General features: G+C 39.1%; 1 protein-coding gene across 1 annotated transcript in view; it reads left to right on the top strand.

Moving 5' to 3' along the window:
- Positions 1–20438, top strand: part of LOC110159140 (PDZ domain-containing protein 7-like) — a 32174-nt gene that overhangs the window by 922 nt on the left and 10814 nt on the right. The window contains exons 2-14 of the mRNA XM_055162625.1: positions 2711–2810; positions 3492–4221; positions 4622–4759; positions 6955–7129; positions 8124–8303; positions 10393–10540; positions 11044–11104; positions 13873–14403; positions 16066–16206; positions 16354–16526; positions 17954–18045; positions 18582–18673; positions 19464–19532. Of these exons, the coding sequence (XP_055018600.1) occupies positions 4029–4221; positions 4622–4759; positions 6955–7129; positions 8124–8303; positions 10393–10540; positions 11044–11104; positions 13873–14403; positions 16066–16206; positions 16354–16526; positions 17954–18045; positions 18582–18673; positions 19464–19532 (1993 nt within the window). The 5' untranslated portion in view covers positions 2711–2810; positions 3492–4028. The remainder of the gene's footprint in view (positions 1–2710; positions 2811–3491; positions 4222–4621; positions 4760–6954; positions 7130–8123; positions 8304–10392; positions 10541–11043; positions 11105–13872; positions 14404–16065; positions 16207–16353; positions 16527–17953; positions 18046–18581; positions 18674–19463; positions 19533–20438) is intronic.

The following is a 20438-nucleotide window of genomic DNA, read 5'->3' as shown; positions in this document are numbered from 1 at the left end:
ATCTCTTTTCTCCAAAAAATATTTATATTGAATGTCTGTTTTTCTTCTCAGAGTTATGTGGCTAATGTTACAATGACATAATAATCAGGGACAGCTGACTCTGTTCTCATTCAAAGTTAGAAAGTATGCATATTATGTGTGAAATACAAAACACACTTTGAGTGAAAAAAAAACATGATAGAAAAGTGATTTATTTATAAACACAACCATCCACCCCAAATGTGACATGATAGATTTTTGTACCTTTACTGCCATTTCCTGAAAGTCCTCTCCTGCTTCAGAAATTATGTATTTGAGGCAAAAAATGGGACAGTTGGGGTCTGTTATATGTTAAATCTCACAACTCTTCAAATAGAATTAGTTTACATGAATGTTCCTCCAAAAAAACAAATAATGTCTCCTAAAAACAAATAATGCTCCTAAAAAACAAATAATGCACCTAAAAAACAAATAATGCTGATTAAAAAACAAATAATGCTCCTAAAAAAAACAAATAATGACTACAGACACATAAACCGCCTGCTCCTTCACTTCTTTGACATGTTTACTCACCGGTGAAACTTGAATTTTGGATACGTCACGGTGTGTTTGATCAACACAGGCTGCAGCTAAAAGAGCAGCACTAGATGACAATAATGCTCAAGTTAAGGTCTAAAATGTAAATAAATTGATCAGTAAACTCGTGTCTCACTTTGGCAAATCTGTGTCATTCTCCAGAGGGCACCATATAAACACCTAACAGGTTAGGACTGAATCAGACAAGTTCACACACTGCCCTGTCTGGATACCTACAAAATAAATCATATTATTTAGTATTGCTTCATCATTATTGTATTTTAGATACAACCACTCATAGAAGACTCTTTTAACAAATACAGCCGGAGAAATAAAGACATTTGTTTTGAGTCGAACAACTTATATAATTAACAATAATAATAATAGTTCTGTTTTATATAGTGCTTCTCACAATAACTCAGACACTTCACAATACAAGGGACAGGACAAACAATCTCAAGTAGTGAGGAAATAATAATTTTGGGGGATTACAGGCTCAAAGATCAAAGGTGATCTTTGAGCTGTTTTTTGAAGGTGTTTAGTGAGTCTGAGGGGAAGACAATTCCATAGAGTCGGTCCAGCAGTGGCAACGGCTCGGTCCCCCAAGGTCTGCTGCTTTGATTTGACTGTGGGAGTGAGGAAGCCATAATGTGCTTATGACTTAAGTCAAAGCATAACCAGTCTGCCTGATAACAGAACAGAAGAGTCTATGATTGAGCATGTGAAAATTTTCCCCAAAACAGAGACATTTTCATTTTCTTTCTTAGAAGCTGAGATTCATCAAATATTTCTGCCTACCCAGATTCACACGCTAAAATGCTGATACTGGAGATATCACTTCTGTACCCACTGTGACATTTATTACCACAGCACAGTGCCCACTTCTGTGTTTTCTAAAGACCAACACTTGTTTTGTGATCAGAGACCAGTGTTTGGGGTTTTGGGGCCTCACTTCCACGCAGCATTTAATTATCATTATAATTAATTAATTATCAATATGATATGGCATTTACAGATCTTTAGAGATGGTTAAATGTTTTTTGTAATAAAAACTCTGATAAATATGGCTTTAAAAATATTTTATTAACTTGGATTTCAACCACACGGAACCCACACAACCCTTACAACGGTCACGTGACCTCCTTAATGCTTTGGAGCTTAGAAAAAATTGTTGTTCAACATTACAAAATTGATAACTAACCAAATTAGACTATAAAGTGATATATATATATATATATATATATATATATATATATATATATATATATGTGTGTGTGTGTGTGTGTGTGTGTGTGTGTGTGTGTGTGTGTGTATATATATGTGTATATATATATATATTATGCCAGCCTGGCAACATTCTCAGTTTTCAGCTCCAGTGTTAAATTAGATTTGGTTCCATATCCAGAAATATTAGTCCTGGGGGTGTTAATCTGGCAAAGTTTCATGCTTGTACCATAAAAGCGAAGTATTTTGGTCCTTAACAGCTCCACTATTTAGGTCAGTAGAGATTGGCAATTCCAGTGTAAAGTGTATGGAGTTTAAAAACACAGTGGAGCACTTACTGTATTGCATCATGTCATCACAAGATGGAACAGTGTTTTCAGTTTGAGAGAAAAACACTTGTTTCAATCACACATGTTTAACCCATAAACCCTGCCTAAATATGCAGGTTTTGTGCGTTAACCATGTGTGATTGAAACAAAACTCAACTCCCGGTCTGTAAGTGATGAGAATATTATAACATAGATCTGAATATAACGTAATGGGCCCTTTAAAGTTTGTGATGTATATAAAAGAATATAAAGAAAAATGTTGTCTGCAGTCTGCAGTTCCACCATGGATCTATGTGTAGCAGACCTACAAATCTAGAACCCGCGTCTCCATTACCGCAGTTGGCCGCTGGGTGGAAGTGTAGACCGTGCCGCAAACCTGTTCATTTACTCAGTCCGAGCGAACTTTGCTGAACTGTTGAACCTCACCTACCTGTTTAAGTCTTAGGACAGCACTGAGGACGTCGAAGCCCATTACACCTTTTGCGCCCGTTACTGTCCTAAATCCTACTGCAACAGCTGCAGAGGGTCGGGCTTATGTAAAGAGCTTTGGACACACTGGTCACCTGGAGGAGTCCAAATGACACGGCTGTAATATTCCGCAGGTGTCCATAGTGCGTCAGAGGCAAGAGGACCCGTGCTCTCCGTGGTGCACTCGTGCTGAACCAAACGGCAACAGACGTCAACAAAGCAACGTGGACCAAGGTAATGAAGAGCAAATAATGATATTTATATTTGGGATTATTTCACAGTTGTATTACTTTGCTTAATGCTTTCGTTTATCTACAGCCACGTGAGAAGATTAGCAAAGCGCATTTCTATTAACCACGTGGTCATATCATTCATCATTGTAGCTAATTGCGTTCGACAGTCTGGTTAAAACTACTAAAAGCCATTCAAATCTTCAGAATATTGATACTTTGCAGTAGCATCACGCTGGGAGTGTTGTACATTTATGTGTATGGCGGAATCAATTCATCAGTTACCATGGTGACAAAATGCACACATTAACAAACACTGGCAAGAAAAAAATATACAGAAAAAAAAGTCATGTTATGTTAAAATAAAGATCAGATAAAACAGTCTAACAAAATGTCAAACAGAATGGTGCCTAGAATTAGCATCACCCCCCCAGGGAGTGTTGATCACCTCAACTGCAAAGTATCAATACATTACCTGCATTTTTGTAACAGTCACTTGATGTTTCGTTTGTGAACCACATGTTGTCTCTGTCCATGGTGCTGACTGATTAAGAAATTATACCCACCTGGTGACATCATAATGTGACTGTTAACCTGTATTTTTAACCCTTTGTGTGATACGCTGATTTTGACTCTGAAGATCTTATTTTAGCACTTTTAGTAATGACTGTTGTCCTCTCCGCAGATCTCTGTTTAATTAAACATGACCCAAGGGGAATCTCCATGGCCCGGTGACTGCACAGCACATGGCTCTCAGGAGGGACATGGATGGATGACACAGTGAAGTGGATATGCTTTTTAAGAACCCAAAGTCAACTGTTTTATGAAGAAATAGAAACTAATTTAACTTATAACTGATGGTGGTGCGGCTCTGATGTCTGATCTCATGACTGATCTCATGATGTGAACTGGAAACAGACTTCAATATGAACCAGTCAGCTGTTTTGGGAATAAATGGTACCTTCTACAACATATAACTGAAGGTGGAGCAACTTGTATGTGTGAAATAGAAGTGGACACAGACATAAATAATAAACAAAGTCAACTGGTTTGTGAAAAAATAGAAACTGCTACAACTTAAGCTCTGATGTGTCAGACAGAACTGGACACAGACCTTCAGCTCTCTCCCTTGTTCACATAGAGTCTCCCAGTTTGGCCCCTTCCCCTGTAGGTTACACCAATCTTCTGTCTGGATGAGTGGGAGCGGTGCAGCCAGTGCAACATGGCGCACTCCTTTGGCCCCTGTGACTGGGGAGAGATGACAAACGGAGAGGGGCGCCCTCACCTCCACAATGGAGGGTCTAATGGGGGGTCCCATTGCAGCTCCAGGACCAGAGCAAAAAGACAGCCCCAGCGCAGGCACAAGTCTCACTCTCCCATGGGCCGAGTCATCCTCATCAACACGGCTGAAGACGGTGAGTGGAACTGCCCACACAATACATGACAATACATGACAACACAAATACTAGGTATTATAGTTATTGCAATTAGAGTTAGATCTACTGACATATAACTGGTACAATGAATATGATTGCATTAATTCTGACAAAAAATAGTTTCTGTTTTGACTAAAATTATATTTTAGTCAGGATTTAGTCATTTAGTAATGTTTTTTTTAACTATACAAATTGTATGTCATTGCTTCACAAGACATGTACAGAGGCATGGGATTCCGGCATTGAAAAGTGGAACTACCACTTATTTCCTTCATTCATTTTTGTTTCCTTTTTATTATTCAACAAAAATATAATTAATACTGATTTTGAATCTTGGTTTTAGTGGTGCCTGTGACCCTGTTTGTGTCTGTGTTTACAGCTGGAGATGAGAGTGAGGACCTCCACACTATGACCGTGGACAGGAGCCCTGATGGGCGTCTGGGCTTCAGTGTTCGTGGAGGCTCTGAACACGGACTTGGCATTTTTGTCAGTAAAGTAGATGATGACAGCTCTGCAGGTTAGAAAAGACACACAGAGTCATGAGTTTAGAATGCATATACTTACTACTATACTTTGTAATTAGGGTTTGCTGTATTTGTGTTGTATTGTTTTACATACTTCACTGTACCAAGCATGAGTACTGGTCGTTACAGGATTTGCTGAAAGTACTATTCAAATACAGCTCATGGGATTTAGTCTCCTGTTTTGTTTCACATTTTACTGGGTTTCAATCATTCAAAAGAAATTTTAATTACTATAGCGATGGTGCTAATTTTTCCTATAATTCCAAGATTTATGTTTCCATTTTAAGAATAGTTAAAGCAACAAGTAGTCTCTTAAAGGGCCCATGTTATGCTATTTTATTATCTGTTATAATGCTGTTTCCTCATCACAACATACCCGGTGTTGTGTTTTTTTCATTCATACATGTTTAACACACAAACCCTACATATTTCGGCTGAGCTCTTCTCTCAAATAGAAAACTGTTTATTCCACCTTGTGATGTCATGTGGTTATAGAGGAAGTACTCCTGTGTTGTTAAACTCCATAAACCTTTGCTACAATCATTTGGATGATTTCAGCTCTGGAATTGACCATTTCCACAGAACAAAAGGTAAAAGGTAGCTGTTAACTTGAAAAATACTGACATCACAAAGTGGAACAGAGCATTTTGAGCTTTGGAGATGTAGACATACTATTGCTACTAGTAATACTGGATTACTGAAGCATGTGTGAATGAAACAAAACACAACTCCAGTTATGTTTTTCATGAGGTAACAACATTCTAACATGACTAAAAGCTTACAGGAGTCAATTTAGGCAAGGCAAGGCAAGGCAAGTTTATTTGTATAGCACAATTCGTACACAAAGTAATTCAAAGTGCTTTACAGAATAAGAAATACATTAAAATCATAATAAAAACAAATCAAAACATAAATAATCATGAAGATTAAACTTAAAAAAGAGAGACATAAATTGGAGAGAAGAGTGCGGAATGAAAACCTTTCAGTTATATGCACAGTTAAACAGAAATGTTTTGAGCCTGGATTTAAACAGCGTCACAGAAGAGTCTGTCTCACATGTTCAGACTGTTCCAGGTTTTAGCTGCATGAACCTGAAACGCTGACTCCCCTTGTTTAGTCCTGACTCTGGGCACCAGCAGGAGGCCGGTCCCTGAGCTCCTCAGAGTGCGAGATGGTTCATATGACACTAACATGTCACAGATGTACTTTGGTGCTCGGCCATGGAGAGACTTGTACACAAGCAGAGTTACTTTAAAGTCTATTCTCTGAGGCACAGGAAGCCAGTGCAGAGACCTGAGCACAGGACTTATGTGCTCGTACTTCCTAGTTCGAGTAAGGACCCGAGCTGCAGCGTTCTGGATGTTCTGCAGCGTCTCACAGATCGTTTGGAGAGACCAGTGAGCAAACCATTACAGTAGTCTAATCTACTGGAGACAAATGCATGGATAAGTTTCTCCAAGTCTGCTTTAGACAGTAAACCTTTGATTTTTGCTATGTTTTTTAGATGGTAAAAGGCTGCAGATGTTATTGATTTGATGTGGCTGTTAAAGTTCAAGTCTGAGTCCATTATTACCCCTAGATTTCTTGCCTGATTTGAAGGTTTTAGAGAGAGAGACTGGAGGTGACTGCTGACACTGTCCCTTTGTTTCTGTGGACCAAAGACTATGACTTCAGTCTTGTCAGAGTTTAGCTGGAGAAAGTTGTTTTGCATCCACACACTGATCTGTTGGATGCAATGACCAAGTGAGTCCACTGGTCCATAGTCTCCTGCTGCCAGAGAGACGTAGATCTGAGTGTTGTCTGCATAATTGTGGTAGGACACATTATTGCTGCTTATCAACTGGCCTAATGGCAGCATGTAGAGATTGAACAACAGGGGGCCCAGGATTGACCCCTGAGGCACCCCACAGGTCAGGGCCATGTGATCTGAGACACAGTTTCCAATTTCAACAAAATACTTCCTGTCTTCTAGATAGGACTTGAACCAGTTTAGTACAGTACCAGAGATGCCAATTTAGTAGGAGTATAGAATGATATAAGAAGTATGGTTCAAGATAATTAAATTTTACATTTTTGACACTCATTTTGGGTAGGCTATAACATATTTACTCATTAACAAAATTATATTCTTGAAGTAGATTTAAAAGTACAATGTGATAAAAGTGTTGACATTGTATTGTCTCCCCAGCGCAGGCCGGGCTCACAGTGGGGGATAAACTGGTGGAGGTGAATGGAGTGAGTATGGAAAGCATCACCATGAGCAGTGCAGTCAAAGTCCTGACCGGAAACAACAGGCTTCGGATGGTGGCCCGCAGGGTCGGCAAGATCCCAGGCATCCGCTACTCCAAAGAGAAGACCACCTGGTGAGAGAAGCAAGCAAACAAGCATTAAATTAAATACAGGAAAAATTATAAAAAAAGGGAATGGTGAAGCTATAAATACACTAAACTGTAGTGAGATGGATGATGTCACATCACTATAGTGTCTAACTAATGTCTCATTGTTATTTGTCACTCCCCCTTCAGACACATTATACATTTCACAATTGGCATGTGTCTCTAATGAAATTACTGCACATCGCATCAGGTTTGTGAAGTGGTAGCGTATTGTTAGGGGAGTGCCTTAAGTAATTAATAATTAATTAATAATAATAGTGTCCAGGGTGAGAAGGGTCCGCTGTGATTCAACCTGCTCTTTGCAATCATAATCAGAATTACTTTACTTTAGTACTTTACCAAAGCATAAATACAGTATTGTTTGTGAAATTCCTCAGTTGACCAGGCTGGATCCATCGCAAAGAAGACATTAAATTTTGTCCAATGAATGCAACTTTTTTCATCAAATATATTTCACAGCTCATCTAAGCTGCTTCTTTAGTTCTGAGAAGTGAGAACCAAAGAAGCAGCTAGAATGACCTGTGAAACGTATTTGAAGAAAAATGTTGTCCAGTTGACATAACTGAATTTCTCCTTTGCAGCAATTACAATATTTACATAATTGAGGTAGATCAACTGAATTTAGTCAGAAAAAGTGTACAACCTGTATCTGTCTGTAAAGTAGACTTCTTTTCACTTTCATATTCTGTGTTGTGAGACTTGTGCTTGTTCCTTTCACCTGTCCTCCTCAGAGCTGCTTTGTTATTGTGCTGCCTCTTGCTCCTGCCACTTGTCCTTGTCTGTTGGATATTCAGTATCTGACTCTCAGGTGGCTCCACTGGACACATGACCTCTCTGACCTTTTCAGTTTCATAACAAGATACAAGATGGCTGCTTCCCATGTAAACCCAACATGTACGTGTGTGTGGATGTGTGTGTGTTGTGTGTGTGTGTGCGTGCGTGTGCGTGTGTGTGTGTGCAGGGTGGACCTGATTCACCGGAGAATGGTGGTGGAGGAGAATGATGGGACCCCGTCTATTGTGAGCTCAGACAGCAGCGCTCTGAGGAGGATCGTGCACCTCTTCACCACCTCAGACGACTACTGCCTTGGCTTCAACATCAGAGGAGGGAAAGAGTTTGGACTGGGCATCTATGTGTCCAAGTAAGTGCCACAGCCATACTAGGATGGAAATTATCATAGAAAGAACACTTCTGTACATGTAAGATCATCAGAATGTAGAATTTTATGCATTCAGTTCCCAAGTGAAGCTTTACTCTTTAATGTTTTATTGTATATGGTGCATCTGTTGAAGCACTAGTACTCTTGCATTAAATGTGAATGCAAACACTAAACCTGAACCAAACCTGGACTAAATCAGGACTAAACCTGGGCTAAACCAGGACTAAACCAGGATTGAAACTGATCCACTATTTAACCAGGACAAAGCTTGAATTTGAGTGGAGATTACTGGAAGACTGAAACAAGACTATACTTAGACCGGGTCTAAACCAGGAGTCAATCATGTCTACATTTAGTTCTTAAACAAGGTCTAAAACAAGGGCAAGAGAGGTCCAAACTATGTATAATTTGACTAGAACCAAAACAGTCAGCTTGATAAACTAAATGTCTAATGTAAATGATGCGGTTGGTAGGGACTGACAGAAATCTGTTTAAAACAAAAAAGCCAAATAATTGTGATCTAGAAAAATGTATTTTAACTAAGAAAACAAAATGGTGCCATAATTAAAGGGCCTGTACCCAGTTTGTAAATGTAATCAAGTATAATTTGACACGTCTCAGTACAGATAGAGTGTAAAAGCAGCACTGAGTGACAAAATTAGACCCCTGAATGCTGTCTGTATCTAATATAATTCTGTAGACAGCAAAACAAGAAGTAATGCTGGTGCGTGGCATTACCACTCCACATGTTGTTGTTGTTTTCACATATGTAGGGGTGCTCCATGGACCGAACCCACTGCTCACTAGATTTCTGTTTACTTCACTTTTGGATTGGTCTTGTTCACATGCACCGACCATCATGAGCCACGTGAGAGTTGAGCTGAACGCAGAACTTATAGTATTTCTAAGACAACATGCTTCAAGCAACAGAGCCTTGTGAATATGGTGTTCTTTTCTTTCATCTGAGGCTAAATACACCATGAGCACTATGAATAATTACTATGCTAGGAATATGTTAGATAAGTGGGGGAAAAATGTGGACTGCTACAAACAGTTTACTATTACTAAACTAATGGACATAATCTCTACAAAGCATTTAGTCTTAATAGCTTTGACAACAATACGATTATGCCCGCATTAGCAGCAGGTGCCAGTTTCACCCATAGTTCCACAGGTTCATTAGTATCAGTGTGTGCATGCCAGACACCAGGATATAGGCTTAATTGCATGTAATGACTTCCAGTGTCATTAAAGGATTTGTGTTTCACTTATTAGATCCACGCATTGTCCTCCCATCACAGTGTGGATAATTATGTCTAATTTATTTCCATCACACTGATAAAGGCACGCAGGCAAGCATCCAGTCTAATACTAATGTTTAGCCAAGGTTGAAGGATTTAAAGGGATGTTATAATATTGATTCCTCTTCATAAACATACTCTGAGTTGTGTTTTGTTTCATTGACACAACACACAAATCCTGCATATATAGGCTGAGTTCCTCTCTTAAATGGGAAATACTCTGTTCTGCAATTAAACATCATCCAGAATACTGTCATTAACAGGATAAGACTCATAACTGGGATATTGATTGCATGTAAAGACACTGAGGATCATCTTATCCATGTTTTAGTCCAGGGGTTCTCAGACTTTTAGAGACTGGGGACCCCTTATCGTTATGAAAATATCGACTAGACCCACTATTGGCCTCCGCAATGGCATCACAATAAGCATCTTTATTACCTAATTTGGATGAAGATTTATCTCTCATTTTATTGATGTAGTTGTTGCCATCAAAACATTACATGTTTGGGAGTGTATATCATAAGAAATTGTAATATTAAAGTCATGATCAGTTGTTTTCACAATATTCGGTGGTCCTCCAACACATGGTCCAGGGGCCCCAAGGGGACCCCACTTTGAAAACCACTGTTTAATCATATTTTAGAACAAGCTTAGCCCTCATTTATGCTCTATTTTAGGTGGTGGATGAACCACTGGTGTATGTAGTTCCATTGAGTGTAGTCTTTGCTACTTCAATATTGCTCACTTTCAATATTTTTTTATTAAAGGTTAGACCCTGGTGGTCTGGCCGAGCAGCATGGCATCAAAATGGGTGACCAGATCCTGGCAGCCAATGGGGTGAGCTTTGAGGACATCAGCCACAGTAACGCCGTGGAAGTTTTAAGGGGCCACACACACATCATGTTGACCATCAGGGTAAGAATGTCTCATCTTTAAACTTTCCCTTCCTCCTCCCCAGAGTCACATATAGAGTGTCAAAACAGAGCTGACTTATGGCCTCTGTACTGTTACTTAATAATACAAACAGCATCAGAAGCAACAACAACAGACAGTTGAGTGAGTGTGACTGAGTGCACTTAGCCTGTATGTTTTTGTCTCACAGTTCTTTTGTATAAGGCCAGTGTTTTGGTGAGAGGCTGTAGCTCTGGGGCTCTGGTGCATGCTCGTTTTACCCCTCACAGCTCAGGTTCCATGTGTGAAAAACAGCCAGCAGATCCTCCATTATTCAGCATAGTCAGGGATCCTGTTATAATCAACAGAAAGCATAGTTTATGGCATCCCTGACTCCAATGGGACACAACAGGGGTTAAAGAGCAAGAGTGAAATGTTAAAATGTTAAATATAACCCTAGCCAATATCTGAAAATCCATACATGTGTTATACATTTGAACATATGATTTCCACATATTTATTCATAGGAGGCTGGACGGTACCCTGCGTACAAGGAGATGGTTGCAGAGTACGGTTGGCTTAACAAATGTAAGTTTCCCGTTCAAAAGTAATCTGAAAAAAGGTGGTTGAAATTTAGCTCTTTTTAAAAGTCAATAAGTCTGCATTATAGAAATGTGAAAATATAGTCTATGAAAAATAAAGCTTACGTGATTTTCAGTCTCATGGCAAATTTATGTTATCCACACAAAATATACTATTATGTCTGGAAGGGCATCTGATTTAAAGCCAACATGATCAATGTCATGCCAATGACTCGCTTAAGATGAAAAGTTAAACTGAAAGGATCTTTATTTCATTAAAGCAGTGGTGTGAATTTTAAAATAGATCATCAGATGGCAGGACTTAATCCATTGAAGAAAGAGGTCCAAAACCTTCTCATGTCCTCAAATAACACCAACAACTGTTTTAGGATAGACTTTGACCAGCCTAACCTCCTCTCTTTAATGGGCCTACAGTATATTATGCAAAACTGACTCTTATGAGCTTTTAGCCATCAAAACATACCTGGAGTTGTGTTTTGTTTCATTCTCACTTGTTTGAATAACCCTTTATTATTAGTTAGTCTACATCTACAAAGCTCAAAATACAGTCCCTGACAAAAGTCTTGTCGCTTATCCATTTTGTAGAAACAAAAGCTTATAACCTGACTTTAAATTAATCGATTGGTTTTAGAAATGTCTCATATGAAAGCTAAAACCCTCCCAAATTATGCTCAATATACTAAAATAAATTTGCTTCACTGAAGAAAGATTGATCATTTAATGAACACAGAAAGGTCAGATTTTGGCAAGACAAAAGTCTTGTCGCCTACAGAAAATTGAACAAATAATTTACTTCAAATACAAAAATATGTTGCATAACGTCAGTGAATTAAGTAGTGGTTCTGTGAGATCCATATTTAATATCTTGTATGACTTCCATGAGCTTGAAGGACTGCATCCATGCAGTTTGACAATGATTCATCCAATTTGTTGATCAAGTCATCAGGAATAGGAAAGAAAGCAGTCTTACATGCCTCCCAGAGTTCATCAAGATTCTTTGGTTTTGCCTTCCATGCTTCCTCTTTCATTCTACCCCAGACATGCTCAATGATGTTCATGTCTGGTGACTGGGCTGGCCAGTCCTGGAGCACCTTGATCTTCGCCTTGAGAAACTTTGATGTAGAGATAGAAGTATGCGATGGAGCACCATCCTGCTGCAAAATTTGACCCCTTTTATGGTTGGGAATGTAAGAGGTAGCTAATACTTTTTGATATTTTAGGCTATTGATATTGCCTTCCACCCTGCAAATGTCTCGCACACCCCCATACTGGATGGAACCCCAGACCAGGATTTTTCCGCCACCAAACTTAACTGTTTTCTGGGTGAATCTTGGATCCATCCAGTAGGTCTCCTGCACTATTTGCGGCGGCTGTGATGTAATTCAACCGAGGATTCATCTGAGAAATCCACCTTCTGCCACTTTTCCAGTGTCCATCCTTTTAGCAGGCTGTGGGCCTTGGCAAATGCCACACAGTTTTTTTATTGCCTTTTGTTTAGTGCTGGTTTCTGTGCACTGATTCTACAAACTGTTGTGGTTGACACAGGGACTTGAGGTGACCAGGCCTGGTGGAGCTCTGCTGCAGTGGAAAAGGGGCCTTGGATTTTTGAATCAACAAATGGTCCTCCTGAGCAGTTGTCTTGCGGGGTCTGCCGGACCTGGGCTTGTCAAAAACATCTCCAGTCATTTCAGATCTTTTTCTTATTCTTTGTACTTGATGCTGAGACACATTGAAGGTGTCATTCACCTCAGCAGTGGATCTCGTCTTCAGCCTCTTGATAATTAACGCTTTGGTCTCAGGGTGGATCTTAGGCATGTTGTCAGAGGTCAAGTTGCAGTTGATGAAGGTCTGGTGTGCTGGGGTTCTTTTTATACACACCCACTAACTGATTGATCAGTAACTGATCACAGGTGAGGCTGTAATCTAGGATTGGGTGCATCATATGACAAGGCGACAAGACTTTTGTCTTGCCAAAATCTGACCTTTCTGTGTTCATTAAATGATCAATCTTTCTTCAGTGAAGCAAATTTATTTTAGTATATTGAGCATAATTTGGGAGGGTTTTAGCTTTCATATGAGACATTTCTAAAACCAATCAAACCAAAAAGGTCAGGTTATAAGCTTTTGTTTCTACAAAATGGATAAGCGACAAGACTTTTGTCAGGGACTGTACTCTGTTCCATCTTGTGATGTGAAGTTAATGGTTAACTTTTACTTTTTGTTCAGTATCCATTCCAGGCTGAAATCATCAGAAATGATTCTGGTGAAGGTGTATGGAGTTCAAAAACACATATATTACCACATGGCATCACAAAGTGGAGCAGAATGTTTTCCGTTTGAGAGAAGAACTCAGCTTAAATATGCGGCACCGTGTGTTAAACCTGTGTGAATGAAACAACGATTCACTGCTCAAGGAATGTTTGTGATGAGCAAACAGCGTAATAAGGGCCCATTAAGTCTCACCATTTCGGAAAATTAATCTGGACGAGAGCGTGATCTTATCGGCCATCCGGTCCGTTTATTCATCTATGATGATACTGATTTTGCTTTTTGGAGTGGCACCCAAACAAAAAAGAAACTATTTCCTGTTCTTAAACGCAGAGAGGATTAACATGTAGATGAGGTCACCCGGGTCTAATCCTAACAGCAGCATATGTGAAAGCAAAACCACACTTGTATATTTGTTGTTTTTAATACATTTTGACATATTTGTAACATTTTTAAATCTTGTTTTAAAATAATATTATTTTGCAGTAACCAATGGGGTTCCAGCATCGTGGTCACATGGTTCGGAGACCAATTCTTCAGCATCTTCTCTGTCCTCTGGCACCCCTCTGAGTTCAGTGAGTGGACTCTCCCAAGTTCTCTACCCTCCAGTTTTTGGCCACGATATGGTAGATGTCGCCATAGCAACGGAAGGACCACCCAAATATCAAATAAGGACAGAAAGGACAAATGAAATTGCCATTCAGACCGACCCTTCTCACTATTTCCAATCAGAAGAGTTACCACCATCAGAAATCACCTATCCGGATCAGATTGTAGTTGGAGAAACCAGCAGGACTTTTGGGCAGACAGTTCTCCTGAAGGATACAGTGATACGGGGAAAAGGGGAGGGGCCTAGAGAGGTGGGAGGAGCAGGAGAAAAGAGGCGGGGCCGGGCCAGGACGCTGTCGTCAGGAGAGCGGGACGCGCCCAATCACTCGCCCAAAACGGCTGCGCTAATGGCTCTGAGCGGACCCCCCAAGCCAATCAGACGCTCGCAGAGTCACATCACAGCATCAGGTAGGTTTGAAATAGCCTACTTCTACTGCTACTGTTTTGATTGGGGATGCTTTCAGTTTTCAGATTTAGTCTATGTTATAATGTTGTTTCCTCATCAAAAACATGACCATGAGTTGTATTTAGTTTCATTCACATGTTTAACACACAAACCCTGCATATTTAGGCTAAGTTTCACACAGAAAACACTCTGTTCTACCTTGTGATGTTATGTAAAACAAGAAGTGCTCCACTGTTTTTTTTAAATCTATACACCTTTGCTGGAATCATTTGGATGATTTCAGCCCTGGAATTGCCAACTTGCAGTCCTATGTATAATGTTGGGTAGAACATATTTAAACCCATTCGTTGTGAGCATAGTGAGCATTCGTCACCCATAGCGTTCGGCTAGAGTCAAATGAAACACACTGAGGTTAGCAGTTATAGGAGTGAACTTGGGCCAGGACCATATGAGGAATAGGATAGAAATTGATTTACGGACAATATAGCAAAATAAAAACACCAGGATCATGTAAAGTGGGTTAATGCAAACATTTTAAGACCAAAATGAGGAGGTTCACTGCAGCAGTTACAGAGAGAGGAGTGTATTTTCAATACAAAGAGAACTGGAGCCAGAGCTGATGGAGCCAGAAGCATGTCCATGCTCACTGCCTATTTGGAATGCAGGAGCTAGCATGTTAGCTATGTCCATTTATATATACAGTTGTAAGTGGCCTGTACCGTGTCCTTACATAACCCTCAGCTCTCTTCACATCAACAGTATTTATTTGGGTGCACAGTTTGATGCATCACCCCTCCTCAACTGTATTCACTGTGCTGTGTAAGATGAATGGGCCTATGCATAAGAAGAGACATCTACCTGAGCGCATACAGATAGGGAGTTATTGCTCTTATGTTTGGAGTTTGGCTAACCCCCTCCATCCTCTAAGGAGTGGAGCAGGGGCTGATGGGACATTGGTTTAGTATAGTGACTGGGCTGGGAGCTGCTATTCATCTGAGTTACTGCATGACTTTATACACTTGTAAATGGACGGCTGAGGGGTCAGAAGGAGAGAAGAGATGGTAAACTGTATGTGTGAGCAGTGTTCATTGGTTTTAAATGTATATATCACATAAAATTGACTCTGAGCTCTCTCAAACCGAAAACAATATGTTCTACATTGTGGTGTCATGTGTTAATTCTAGAAGTGCTCCAATGTGTTTTTAAATTCCATACACATTCACTAGAATCATTTGGATAACATGAGCCCTGAACTAAAGGTAAAAGGTAGCTGTCAACTAATAATAATAATGCAGGATTACTCAAACAGGTGTGAATGAAGCAAAACACAACTCCAGGTATGTTTGGAGGAAGTAACATTGTAACATGGCTTAAAGCTCACAAGAGTCAATTTTGTGTGATGTGGAACATTTAAGAATCAATGATTCTTTTTCTCATTTATGGAAAATATTAGTAATTTCAAGAAGAATCACGAGCTAAAATTAAAGCAGTTGTAGATGTCATTCACAGAACAATTTTACTGGATCTACTGGAGGAAGGTAAGCTGTGAGCAACTTTTCCATCCTAGAAAACACATAAGTGAAAGTTAAAGTTAATATTAGTTAACTATAAGATATTTTAAGTTCCCTATAAAACTAACAGCCCTGTGTCCCTGTATGGTGCAGAGGAGCGGCAGAAGAAGCAGCAGAAGCAGAAGACCTCAGCTGAAGGTCCACCAGACCTGCAGCGCTCCAAGACCTTTGTGAACTTGCTCTTCAAAAAGGAGAAGAGCCGCTCCAAGTCCCCCTCCAGACACACACACTCAGGTTTGACAATGGCGCTTATGTCTTACATACTTTTAAATATTTGTGCATTTTAATATAAAAAATTTTATCAAACAATATCTTAACATCTTCTTGTGTGTGTGTTTATAATGTACCTCCCTCTTCTTGTGTGTGTATATTTCTGTTCAGATAAAGAGCGTGGCCGTCCCTTTAAGCTCCTGTCCTCTCCTAAAGAGTCCCGTGCAGGTGTGAGGGACAGCAGCCCCCAGCCCCACCCTCAGACTCTGGAGTACGTGGAGGAGATGGTTCAGAGGGTCCTGAGTCCAGACGAGGCACAGGCCGTCATGAGGCACTGTAAACGGGTCAGTCTGTGTGCAGTAGGCCAGGACGATTTGCTGAACAAAATCTCTATCTGTTATTTTTATTATTTAGAAAATTTCTGTTCCTAACACTTTTTCCCCACCCACTTCTCCTATTGGTTATTCTTTGTAAGGCTCTGAGTGAATGACACCTGGATTTATTCAATTATAGTGAAGTAAGTGTGAAGCGAACTTTCACAAGCAGATTAGTATTACTCTGTTTATCACTTAATGATCCCATGTTACTCAAAATTTACTTTTTAAAGCATGTGCAGTACTTTGGAAACTGTTTTGTTTATTAAATGTGCTATATAAATGAAGTGGATTGGATTGGATACCATGGAACATTCCTGGAAAAACTAAACTCCTAAACTAATCTCCATGAACAAGCAGGTGACAGACCCTCTACCATAAAAGTCACGCAATGCACATTTAAGATTGAGATTAGATCAGCTATGAAGTGACCCCTGATGTGTGGCTCAGGGTCAGACAGGACTCATGCGACCACTTCCTGTTCTGGTGTAATTAAACACGTGTGCTCCTGCAGACAAACTGACCTTCTCAAATACATTAATATTTCATGAGCATCATAAAGAGGAGCAAAGGGCTGTGAGCACTAAATACATGAAAACCTTTGTGTAGTGGTACATACAGTTAACATGTTAGTAAATCCCAAAGCAGGTGTAGTGTTTTCATAGAGGTGCTTTAACAAAAACAAGGAGAAAAAGAGAAAATAAATGCATTAATAAATGTACTTTTAAAGGTCCTATATTACACAAAATGGATTCTTGTGAGCTTTAAGTCATGTTAGAATGCTGTTACCTCATCAAACATACCTGGAGTTGTTTTTGTTTTATTCACTCATGTTATTAGGCTGTCTACATCCCAAATGTTCAAGTTCTCAAAGCTCTTTAAACGCTCTGCTCCACTTTATGATGTCATTTAGTGGTAGTTTTTTTTTTAATCTAACATCTACCTTTTACCTTTAGTTTAGTAGAGATTGGCCATTCCAGATGAAAATTTCCAAATTATTCTATTGAAAGTGTATGGAGTTTAAAACATGATGAAGTACCTCCTGTATCACCCCATGGCATCACCAATATGGTGGGAGAGCCTAAAAATTTGTGTTAAACATATGTGAATGAAACAAAACAAAACTAGGTACAGTATGTTTGTGATGAGGAACTAACATTGTAACATAGATCAGAAAATAGCATAATATGGGCCCTTTAAATGATCAGACAGTACCTCCTCTGCCTCATATCAAAATGGTCCTGGGTTCATTTCCTGGTCCATGTGATCATGAAATGTATGTGTGTGTGTAAATAGCCGTCGTTCTGGGGTGCTCTGTTTCCCTACCACTAAACACTAGACACACTAAAACAAATTTCTCTTAAATAATGACCACACTGGTCACTTTTGTTTTTCAGTTTCTATCAGAAAATGTGCTTGAAGATCTGATCCGTCCCCTTCTGGCCATCCTGGACCGTCCAGAGAAACTACTGCTACTGCGAGAAATCAGGTAAAGTAAAGATTTATTGGAGATTTGTTTAAAGGGCCTTGATCTCTGTTATAATGTGTTGCCTCATCGTAAACAAACCTGGAGTTGTGTTTTGTTTCATTCACACATGTTTAACACACATGTCATGTAGTAATACAAGAGACGCTTACTGTCTTTTTAAACTCCACACACTTTTACTAGAATGATTTGGATCACTTCAGTCCTGGAATTGCCAATCCCTACTGAACTAAAGGTAAAATGTAGCTGCCAAACTACCATTTCATGACATCACAAGGTGGAACAGAGCATTTTGAACTTTAGCGATATAGACTAATTATGCAATGTGTGAATTAAACAAAACACAACTCTAGGTATGTTTTTGATAATGTAACATTTTAATATGGCTTAAAGCTCACAAGAGTCAATTTTGCATAATATAGGACCTTTAAAGTAACATCTGAAAATGAAGATGATGTTGACCAGACTCATGTTCCTTAGTATACTTATATCTTTGTATACTTGTGTGTGTATTTGTTTGTGTGTATGTGTGTGTGCAGAATGCTGATTCCCACCTCAGAGCTGAGCCGATTTGACAGTATGGTAATGCCCTTTGAACTGGAGGCGTATGACGTCCTGAAGAGCCGCTCCTGTCAGTAACTCTGTGCTCTATATTAAATCAGTCCATTAAATACACTGCACTTGTGGGTTACATGTAGGCCACGTATTAAATCCTCTTTTCATAACCAGTTGTAGTGATGCTAAACAAAGCCCTGTTGCTTATGAATTAATACATCCTTACCTAGGTTTGCTGTTTCATTTGGTAAAATACACTACCAGTCAAAAGTCTGAACACACAGTCTCAATCAATTATTTTTTTCTTTATGTTTACGATATTACACATTTTATACACATTTCATATATGATGCAAGATATATGGAATTATGTAGTGAAGAAATAATTTAAGTAAGTCAACTGCATTTTTATTATTTTATTTTTTTTATTTAAATCCTCAAAGTAGCCATCCTTTGCTTTGTGGACAGCGCTGCAAACCCCTCGCCTTCTCTCAGTAAGTTTCTTGATGAAGCCTTCAGACATTTTTTTTCTTCACAGCTGTGTGTTTTTCAGGGTCAAGAAATGCAAAAAGTGCAAACCAGGGTTAAATCTATATTTTTTATTGTATTTTGTTTTGTTATGTTACTTATGTGTCATTCATAGAGTTGAAACCTTCATTGAGAATCTTGACAACATAAACAATCATGGAAATAAAGAAGAAAAATGTGTGTTAAAACTTTTGACTGGTACTGTAATGTATATCTGTTCACTTATGTAGGTGACAGCACACCGTTTATAAAATAATAAGTTTTCAATAACTAAAACAGCTGTGCTTGAACCTGTTAACATCTGTGTGATTACATTGTTCTCTACTGTCTTTATGTCAGTGCGGTCTCCAGCTCTGCGCTCCCCTCGCTCTGGAACCCCGCGTCGTCATCTCATCACTCCCATCCCAGGTACACTGCTCTTATTTACTTAGATGGCTTTATCTTTTATTGCTGTACAATCACTGCCAACCACCTATTTTACTATTTCTGATCTTGTCTGTATTCTACAAGTTCACATTTAATTTTTTTCATTTATTATTATTGCTTTTTAAAACCCTTTGATCTTAGCAGAGTGCTGGTACTCCCATTTCCTTTTATATTTTTAGTAACTTACAGAAAAGACACAATTAATGGTATAATGATTATTCTTTTTGCATGTAAAAGTGGATACATTCTGCCTGACCTAATTCTGCATGATTTTATGTCTACTGTACTTTTTGTCTCTTTTGGACACTGGTCATAAATGGACATGTTGATCAAATGGCAAAATTGTCATTTGGGCCTTCTCAAAATTTTTACTATTCTCTTACTCATAAATTTGTTACTTCTTATTTCTTTTTATTCTGCTTTTGTAAATTAAAATGTGTAATTTAAAAACTATTAATTAGATAGATAATTTGTAAAATATAACTAACATAACTTAATTGTCCTAAAAATTATACAGCAGCATGCCAACATGTAAAGTAATGCTGAGGTGGACTGCTTCTATGTACAGTATCTATCATAGGCTTTATAAGACTCAGACCGTTGTGTAATGAGGAGTAATCTGATAGCCTGTCCACATTAGCATCTGGATTAGTGTGAATGATGTCATCTAAACCCCAGCATTAGTTCACTGTGGTGTTTTAGAAGCTCCCTGTAGTGCTGCTGTTGGAAGAAGGCTCTTTAGCACACTTTTCAGAGCTCAGAGCATACACAGGGGTCAGATGTCCTGAGTGCAGGCTTGTGTTACATGTGAACGAGACACAAAACGCTGAGACGTCCTGCACCACAGCTGCACATGAACGCGCCACTTCAGTCAAGTGTCTGTAGACA

The sequence above is a fragment of the Boleophthalmus pectinirostris genome, unplaced genomic scaffold, assembly GCF_026225935.1.
Source record: "Boleophthalmus pectinirostris isolate CB_2022bp ecotype Guang Dong unplaced genomic scaffold, ASM2622593v1 HiC_scaffold_5, whole genome shotgun sequence".
Classification (NCBI taxonomy): domain Eukaryota; kingdom Metazoa; phylum Chordata; class Actinopteri; order Gobiiformes; family Gobiidae; genus Boleophthalmus; species Boleophthalmus pectinirostris.
The sequence above is the reverse complement of the archived record's forward strand: the minus strand, read 5'-3'. Positions and strand labels throughout refer to the sequence as shown.